The 9,509-nt window shown below is 38.6% G+C and overlaps 1 protein-coding gene across 1 annotated transcript; it reads left to right on the top strand.

The window, feature by feature from the left end:
• Positions 1 to 1,194: 1,194 nt before the first annotated feature.
• Positions 1,195 to 4,180, top strand: LOC149405716 (tubulin beta-1 chain-like). Its single transcript, XM_089607982.1, has 3 exons — positions 1,195 to 1,714; positions 2,371 to 2,640; positions 3,276 to 4,180. Exons 1-3 carry the CDS (start codon positions 1,321 to 1,323, stop codon positions 3,959 to 3,961), a joined length of 1,350 nt encoding a protein of 449 aa, XP_089464108.1. The 5' UTR covers positions 1,195 to 1,320; the 3' UTR covers positions 3,962 to 4,180.
• Positions 4,181 to 9,509: the final 5,329 nt, after the last annotated feature.

The raw sequence follows: 9,509 nt of genomic DNA, 5'->3' as shown, positions 1-9,509 counted from the left end.
ACATAATTGTTGTTGATTTTTTTTTTTGGGTGGTTTTTGCAAGGCTTGCCAACTTGCTTAGATAAATCTTAATTAAGTGATTTCAATTAAAATAAGACTTGCCATGCTGTCAACTTGCTGTCAACTATACGTCTTTGGTTAGAGCACCATGATTGGCTTTGGTTGAGATTGAAGAAAATAATTAGGTGAACGGCCATATATCCTATCTAACTCATTTTAATTTCTTTTTTTCATAATTAAAACTTTCATAACATGTTAATTTAAAATGGAAGCTCAAATCAAAGTCAATGGAAAAGAGAGTAACTCATCAATTCTGCAAAATCTGCGTGTAATCGGTTGACCATTTTCAATTAAAAAATATTGTGAACAATGACGGAGCAAATTTTGGCTAACTTAAACAAATTTAAGTTTTTCCTTTTGAGAATCATTGTTAAACAAAATATACAAACGTTATAAAAATTAAATAAAATTCTAGTTTTTCCTTCTAAAATTTGAATGTTATGTATTTTAATTATGTATAGTGAATTAAAATATACCACGTATGAGAAATAATTTTTCACTAGTGTCGGAATAATTATCTCACCGAAGGGTTTGTTTTGTTACCAAATATATAAACAACGGTTTAGATAAAGAGTTTATAAACATTTGAATATTAAAGTAATAGACATTAACTTAAACAGCTTGAATCCAAACTTCTTGTATAAAATAGTACTTTGACAATTAGAAGTTCTTTGTTGACTCAGCATATAAATTTTAATAAGTTGGTCATCAAATATTAATCTCCGAAAAAGCAGAACTTCATTTATTATTATTATTTTGTTTATCGAAAGCAAAACTTCATATGAGTTGATAGCATTATCTCTTATCCTCTATGCGTCCCACGTGACGTGACACGTGAATGTCTGAAATCGGAATATCGCCAACCCGACAAGGGTACAATCGTAATCAATACATATCTCCGTACATTAAAAACACCTCACGTGTACTGTAAACACAGCCGATCAAAATTCTACTCTAGTCCGCGCCACAGTGGATAAAAAACCCGCATTCGAAAATTCAACTTTCCCTCTAAAACCAAACGCCCGTTAAACGACCCCGTCAAATCCCTCGAAAACTCACCCAGACGACAGAGCCGTTAAAAAGACCGTCATCTCTCCCGTTATATATCGACCAACTGGCTCTTAGCATTTTCTTTATTCCCACACACCTGTCGAAAAGGAAAAAAAAAAAAAAAAAACTTCTCCTCTGAAAAAGCTTTTTCGAAAAAAAGAAGAAAAAAACCTAGAGAGAAGAGAAAGAGTCTTCGAATCTTTGAAGAAGATGCGTGAAATCCTCCATATCCAGGCTGGTCAGTGTGGGAACCAGATCGGAGCGAAGTTCTGGGAGGTAATCTGCGCCGAGCACGGGATTGACTCGACAGGTCGCTACAATGGCGACTCGGAGCTCCAACTCGAGCGACTCAACGTGTACTACAACGAGGCGAGCTGTGGGAGGTACGTTCCCAGGGCGGTTCTGGTCGATCTCGAGCCAGGGACTATGGACAGCGTTAGATCGGGGACGTACGGACAGATCTTCCGGCCGGATAACTTCGTCTTCGGCCAATCCGGCGCCGGAAATAATTGGGCGAAAGGTCACTACACCGAAGGCGCGGAGTTGATCGACTCTGTGCTCGACGTTGTCAGAAAGGAGGTCGAGAATTGCGATTGCTTGCAAGGTATTATTTTATTTTTTATTTTTTGACCTAGGTTTCTTTTGAATATTCGGCTTAGGTTTTTTTTGAAAAAAATGTGAGTCGATGGTCAATGAATGCATCGGAGAGCTTTTTGATTGAGAGATGTGTAGTCACAAAGAAGAAAATATTTCAAACCCTAAATCTGATTTTCATTAGTATTCAGTCTAGCCTGTCTAGGTAAATTTGAGACCTATTAGGGATTTTTGTTGTTTGTTGATGCTATAGCTATTTAGTTGTAGATTAGTCGATGGAGAAAGAAAGTGAGATTGTTTTGACTTGTTTTAGGTTTCTCTTAGAGTATTTATCTAGGGTTCTTAAAAAAATGTGAATTTCTGGTCAGTGAGTGAATTTTTGACACCATGTAGCCATGAAGAACACTCTTCAAACCCTAAATTTTAATTATCATGTGTATTCAGTCCAGATAAATTTGAGACTTATTATGAAAATTCTATGTAGAGAACTTGAGAGTGTTTGGATTCGCGTGTATGTTTCTTTCGAATATTTGAATCGGTCTCTTAAAGAAATGTGAATTACTGCTCAATGAGTGAGATCGTAGTGCACTTTTATTGAGATCACAGAGAAGAATACATTTCCCTGTTTTTCCTCTTTTCCTGAGTCTGTTTGGTTTGGGTTTGTAGGGTTTCAGGTCTGCCATTCACTCGGAGGCGGGACCGGTTCGGGGATGGGAACATTGCTGATATCGAAGATAAAGGAAGAGTATCCGGATCGGATGATGCTCACATTCTCCGTTTTCCCGTCCCCGAAAGTCTCAGACACAGTCGTCGAGCCCTACAATGCAACTCTCTCAGTTCATCAGCTTGTCGAGAACGCTGACGAGTGTATGGTTCTCGACAACGAGGCTCTCTACGATATCTGTTTCCGTACACTCAAGCTTAGTACTCCGAGCTGTAAGTATACAATATATCCCCTCATTTCAATACGATTCGTTGTTTGTTCGTACAACTTCTTTGGCTGTAGCTATAGTGATCGATGGAAACGGGGTTATGGGAATTTTAAAATTTGGCTCTCAGTTCGCGTTCATAGCGAACACCCAGAGAAACCCTGATATGTTGAATAAAGAGTTTGGAATGAGATATTTTTTTTAATGTTAAAGCAACCACTTAATTAGGAAAATTATAGTTGGCAGACATAATATTTTGACAATACAAGGACACAGATATAGTTATATTTTACTTTTTTTAGCCACCTTGTTACCTTTGGCCACGTGTCTGTCAGAACTTCTGTCATGGTATAGTACTAATGGAAATGGTTCTCTGATCACTCACATGGCTCTCTTTAATACTAATGTAGTTAATTTCCATAAATCTATTCTAGTAGCTGTAACCTGTATAACACATGATAATTGACCATTAGGAACTCAAAAAGTAGCCTTATTATTTTACAACTTACCAGTGTAATCAAAACTGAACTTGCAGTAACACTAGTTGTATTATTACAATCAATAGGTAGTTAAGAGGGGTTAGTATAGAATAACTAGAAATTTGTTTTAACATACTATTTTTTTGAATGCGATTAACATCAGTTGGGGACTTGAACCACCTGATATCGGCGACGATGAGCGGGGTAACTTGCTGCCTAAGGTTCCCGGGTCAGCTCAACTCTGACCTGAGAAAGCTCGCCGTGAACCTCATCCCGTTCCCGCGGCTCCACTTCTTCATGGTGGGCTTCGCGCCCCTCACCTCGCGCGGGTCCCAGCAGTACCGGTCCCTCACGGTTCCCGAGCTGACTCAGCAGATGTGGGACTCGAAGAACATGATGTGCGCCGCGGACCCTCGCCACGGGCGATACCTCACCGCCTCAGCCATGTTCCGGGGAAAGATGAGCACGAAGGAGGTGGACGAGCAGATGATGAACGTCCAGAACAAGAACTCGTCGTACTTCGTGGAGTGGATCCCGAACAACGTCAAGTCGACGCAGTGCGACGTGCCTCCGACGGGGCTGAAGATGTCGTCGACGTTCATCGGGAACTCGACGTCGATCCAGGAGATGTTCCGGCGCGTCTCGGAGCAGTTCACGGCCATGTTCCGGCGCAAGGCTTTCTTGCACTGGTACACCGGGGAAGGAATGGACGAGATGGAATTCACCGAGGCCGAGAGCAACATGAACGACCTCGTCTCCGAGTACCAGCAGTACCAGGACGCCACCGCGGACGAGGACGATTACGGGGACGAAGAGGAACAAGAAGATGCCGAGAGCTACCATGACTAGTGTTCTGTTTTTTTTTTTTTTGTTTTGGTTTTGGAGTGTTTGATGTGTTTTTTTTTTCCGGTTTTTTTACCTATATTGTTGGATACTTGGTTTTTCTTTTATGCTTGTGTGTGTGTTGTACTACTAACTCTGCTCTAGAAAGACTCGAGCTTCAAACGTGGAAACTAAAGCTTTTTGTTGATGATGAAATCATGGGTTAGTTTGGGACCTTTTGGTTGATCTTTATTCTTCTTTGGGATTGCTTTTGGGATGTGTACAAGAACCTAAAGTTTCTACATCGTTGATCAATGAAAGAAGATTTTGATTAAAATAAAAGTCAGTGAAAGAAGATGTACTCCGTGAAGATACATCTTCAGTTTGGTTAACCTTTAGCGAAATTTTCATTTATATATATAAACCCAAATTATTTTTATCATTTTGTTTTTGTTTTTTTAGGTTAACACAAAATTGATTGAAATTTTCATTAAATATTAAATAAAAAGAAAAATTACATGAACTAGGCAATTTCAAAGTTTAGTATGGTAACATTTCAAGATTTTCAATAAAATAACCAAATCTCTAATACATAAGATTTATAACAAATATCTTCTATATAGAGCGCTATAATTTTAACTGTGATTTATTTAATATGCATATAATTTTAACTGAACTGGTGAAACAACATGGATTTGCAGTCTATTTAATATTTATTCATTTTGCAAGGGGTATGTGATACAATCGGCCTTTTCTCTAATAGCAGCTTGTCTAACCTCGAATCCTGAAGATTATCTATCTAGTTCTTCTATACACAAACTTATAAAATTCGCGAAAATCTCGCGATAAGGCGAGCAAAAGATGTTTAATTAATTGATCTCATTTACTGAAAATATATATATATATATATGTATATATATATATATTATTACTGATTGTATATGTATATATATATATATATATATATATATATATATATACATTTAAATGAAATCTGTATTATTTATGATATTGATAAAGAGCAAAATACCGAAAATTCGCACCAGTTATATACTCCTACAAATAGCTGAAATTGTTCAGTCAAAAAACACGAAGTAGTTGACGGGATGCATTTGACGAGATTGCTCCCCCGTTCTCCAAAGAGAGGAGAACTAGTTGTTTTGGCTGACTAGCGAGTCAGCTTCGAAGACCACAATGTCAACGAGGCCATTTCTGAGGATGTCACGTTTTCCTTTTGTGCTTTATTTGGCTTCGAGTTTGTTTGACTTGACCGAATTGGTTGCACAACATGACATCTCCCGTCGCTAGTCTTCGCTTTTTTGTAGACATGTCGACAAGCAGCGCCAAAGGCCCAAAGCCTTTAGAGGTCGAGGGACGAGATGGTCCACTTCCAAAATGGTAATTTTTATTGCCTTGGGCCTTTGATTCAGCGAGGGAGGCCACAAATTTATTTGTGGTATTTGCATCTTACGTCACAAATTGGCAATCCAATTGCAAATAAGTCACACACAAAAATTTTAGAAAGTTTTAGAGGAAGATGAAGTGATTTTTAACGAGGTATTGTAAAAATTCAGAAGACATGAAGTAACTAATAAAAAGATTAAATGATGAGAGAGAGTAATTTGAAATTTGCACATGTGACACGAATGTAAATACGTGACACAAATGCAATTTTGACAACTTTGTGACACAAATGCAAAAACTCGATGAATTTGTGACATCGACGCAAATTTCCCAATTTATTTTGGTCGGGACCAATTGGCTGAGCAGGCCCAGATATAAAGCATTCCTTGCTAGATTGAGGAAAGCCCATCTGAGGAATTGAGACGTGCATTAACTGCACCAGACGCATGCAGAAAGAACTTCTTGTTTAGGGTTTGACCCAAATCGATTTTCTCGCCCAGAGAAAGCGACGAAGTACGAAGGGGATCAATCGCAATTTCTTTGCTCGGGATTGTCGCTGAAATAGGATGAATCAATCCCTTTGCCCGAGATATCCGCAGAAACAGTTAGAGGAGTCAATCTCGGAATTTGTGAGGTGATCGAGAAAATTATATTATGATACTATTTTTACGATTTTGATCAGATAAATATATTGAATCATGTGAAAATGTCTTTATAGTTAAGAGTTTAGACTTTTTCCTTTCTTTTTTTTTATTTTTTTATTTTTTATTTCTTCATATTTTCCTTTTTTTTTTCTTCTTCTTATTTTCATTAGTTACGTTATCTTAACAATTTGATGATATACACATTTTAATTCTACAATAAAATATATAGAGAAATTTCATAAAGTAGACCTTATAAGTCATGAAATATCAATGATGGACCTCATAGTTGCAAAATATTCAATAATGAAGTTTTGCTTAAATGATATGAGAGAAAAGAAAATGTGTTTATTTGGTTTGAAATGTATTTTTAGCTGTTTTTTGGACAAAATAATTTTTGAATATTTTGAAACTAAGAGGTACCCTTAATATTTAGCTACTTATGAAGTCCAGTTTGAATATATATGTATAAATATATAATATTTAATATATATGTATATAATATATATATATATATGTATATAATATATATATATATATATATTTACCAGCGGCAACACGCGAGATTAGCGGATTGTCATAATGTCTAACACCCATGACAAGACGTGAACGTAGGCCTAGTGAGGATTTTATTTTTATCTTTGTCTACAATCTATTTACTTTGTGTACTATGATCAAACTAAACGTGGCTTAACGGGAGTTACCGCGCCTCCCGTCCCGCCCCCGCCCGGACTCCCGTTAATTCGCCGAACGGGAGTCCCGTCCCGTTATATAACGGGACGGAGGCGGTAAATGTCTAACGGGATCCGCGGATCCCGTTAGGCATTAAAAAAAAAAAAATTTAAAAAAGAATTTAATAAATAAAATGAAAGGATTAAAGTGAAAAGATTTGGAATAAGTGGGTAGAAATGAAAAATATGAATGTTGTTAAATAATTAAAAATGGGTAAAAAAAACAATAAAGAAGAATGTGAAATTAAAAATGGGCCTCCTAAAAAACCTCACCGACCCCTAAAAAGGTGCGACGGCGAGGAAAAAGAGCACCCCTTTCCTCGTTAAATGTTTGAAAATGTATCCCGGACAAGGGCCGGGATATCCCTTTGTTATACACGATACTTTAACCATTTATGTTTACGTTTGCAAAATCAACTTCAAAATCGTCTAGAATATCGAAGCACATGAATGTTTCTTGTGCTCGATTTCGATGTTGAATCCAATCTTTTCCGCACGTCAATGCTTCGACCATCTCCGGTTTCAGGCTGCATCTTCTATCGTCGATGATCCGGCCCGCGCTGCTAAAAGCCGCCTCAGAGGACACAGTTGAAACTGGGATGGTGAGGATGTCTTGTGCCATAGATGACAAGATCGGAAACCTCCTAGCATTCTGCCTCCACCAAACCAAGAGGTCGATGGCTTCGTCGTCCGACCTGACCCAATCGTTCCTATCGTACTCTTGGATCTCCGGATGGGACCGTGCGTCGGTTGCGCTTGACCTCGTCTGACTTGTCCCAGCTTCTTGTTGTTGAGGAGACGGGCTGTACGCGGGCGCGTTGACGAAGACATTCGTGTATTGGTGTCTTCTCGGATATTGCGTCTGTGATTGAGAAGGTTGCGCTCGGTATTGCGGTAGAAGTTTCGCCTCGTAAACCTTGAAAAGATCAAAAAAAGCTTGCACGATTCTCGGAAGATCAAGTGCAACGTAATCTTGGTCCACAAAATGGTTTCTTATGTATTTCAAAAAAAAATTTAAACCTCCAATTTTACATCGGACGTCTAGAATGGCTCCAAAACCGTATAGTAATGGAACCTTTCCAGCCCCCCAATATTTTAAAAACTTTGCTGTCATTGCTTGAATAGAATCTTGAAAAATAGTTTCGTTTTTATTTTTATCAAAATGCACAGCTATTGCGGTCATAGTATGAAGACCGAGAAAAGAAGTGAGAGTGTAAACAGCAGAAAGATAACAAGTTTCTTTATAAAAAATGTCGAGAAAAGAAACAAATGATTCAGCCATCCTAATATCCAAATCAGATATAGCGTTTTCGCCATGTACGCTGTTAATGTAAGAAACAATAACATCGACGTAACGCTCGGATAAGAAGTTGGCCAGCATAAGAAAGGTTGAATTCCACCTAATTTTGTTATCTAGGTGAAATGTGCGTTCTTGAAGGCCGTTTAGTCTAAGCCGTCTCTTAAGCTCATCTACTCTAGAGGTTGAACTATTTATCCAACTTATGTAATTCCTAATCTTGTTTATCGAAGGGTCGTAACTAGCGGCTCCGGCTTGAACTATGAGGTTGATGATGTGGGTAGCACAACGTTGATGTATAAGGGTTTCGTCTGCGTTAAGTTTTTGGGTCAACTCCCTAATCATGGCGTTGTTGCTAGTGGCATTATCTAAGGTCACAGATATAACCCTATTGTTCAAACCCCACTCAGCTAAAACACTAACTATGATATCTAAGATGTTCTCACCAGTGTGAGAACCTTCTATCCTCCTAAACGCTATGATACGTTTGTTCAGGTTCCAATCGTCGTCTATGTTATGGACTACAACGCTCATAAAGTCCATCTTAGATTGACCGGTCCATATATCCGATGTTAAGGCTACGCTATATCTACCAGAGGATATTGAGTCTTTCATTTGTTCCTTTTCTCCTAAAAACCATTTTAGGATATCGGATCTCAAGGCTTTCCTAGACATTAGTTGTACGTTTGGAATAAAAGAACTAATGAATCTAACAAAGCCTTGAGATTCGATATGACTAAAAGATTGATCGGTTGATACAAAATATTCAACTAAATCACGTCTAAATCTTAAAGGATCGATGTTACTTACTTGGGTTGTAGAGGCTCCAGATTGTGTCCCCCCCTGGCAGTGTCTGTGATGACTCCACAATAGCGACGTCCCAACTCTAGTGTTATGAGCGCTAAAGATTTTGCCACAAACGTGACATTTTCCGGCTTTTTCACCGTTGGCAACCATCTCTTCAAAGAACGTCCAGACAACAGACCTCGCTCGACGTCGTGATGCTTGTGCTTGTTGAGGTTGTTGTTGTTGTTGCGGTGGTTGTTGTTGTTGAGGTGGTTGTTGTTGTTGTTGTTCTTCTCGGGCACGTCGTCTTTGTCGGGTATCCTCTTGTTGCTCTCGTTGTCGAGGTCGTGGAACTTGAGTTCGAGGCTGAGGTGGTGGCGGTGGGACGTCTTCTTCTTCATCCTCCTCCTCCTCGTCATCATGTTGTTCATTTGGATCTTGGGTTTCGTCGTCGTCTTCTTCTTCATTTGGATTTTGGGATTGATGATAATGTTCCTCGAACACTTGAAACTCTTGAAAAGCGGCTTCGGATGGCGGTATTTGTGCTTGATATGCTTGCTCGGGATCCATTTGAGGATAATATGGCATTTGTGTGTTTGGAATTTCGGTGAATTCCGTATTGTGGAAAGTAGGAGCAACATAATTTGGATCGAAAGAGTATTGGGTGTTTGGGTCGGGGGCGTTTTGAGACAAATGCAACCAATTTTCTTCAAAAC

Source organism: Urtica dioica, chromosome 2 (assembly GCF_054948205.1).
Source record: "Urtica dioica subsp. dioica isolate 48M chromosome 2, U.dioica_male_clone48M_v1_H2, whole genome shotgun sequence".
Taxonomy (NCBI): Eukaryota; Viridiplantae; Streptophyta; class Magnoliopsida; order Rosales; family Urticaceae; genus Urtica; species Urtica dioica.
The sequence above is the reverse complement of the archived record's forward strand: the minus strand, read 5'-3'. Positions and strand labels throughout refer to the sequence as shown.

Bases quoted from the DNA above. Each gene is read 5' to 3' on its own strand.
- LOC149405716 (XM_089607982.1), top strand. From the start codon at position 1,321: ATGCGTGAAATCCTCCATATCCAGGCTGGTCAGTGTGGGAACCAGATC. The intron at 1,715-2,370 runs GTATTATTTTAT...TTGGGTTTGTAG, and splicing joins GAATTGCGATTGCTTGCAAG to GGTTTCAGGTCTGCCATTCA. The intron at 2,641-3,275 runs GTAAGTATACAA...GATTAACATCAG, and splicing joins CAAGCTTAGTACTCCGAGCT to TTGGGGACTTGAACCACCTG.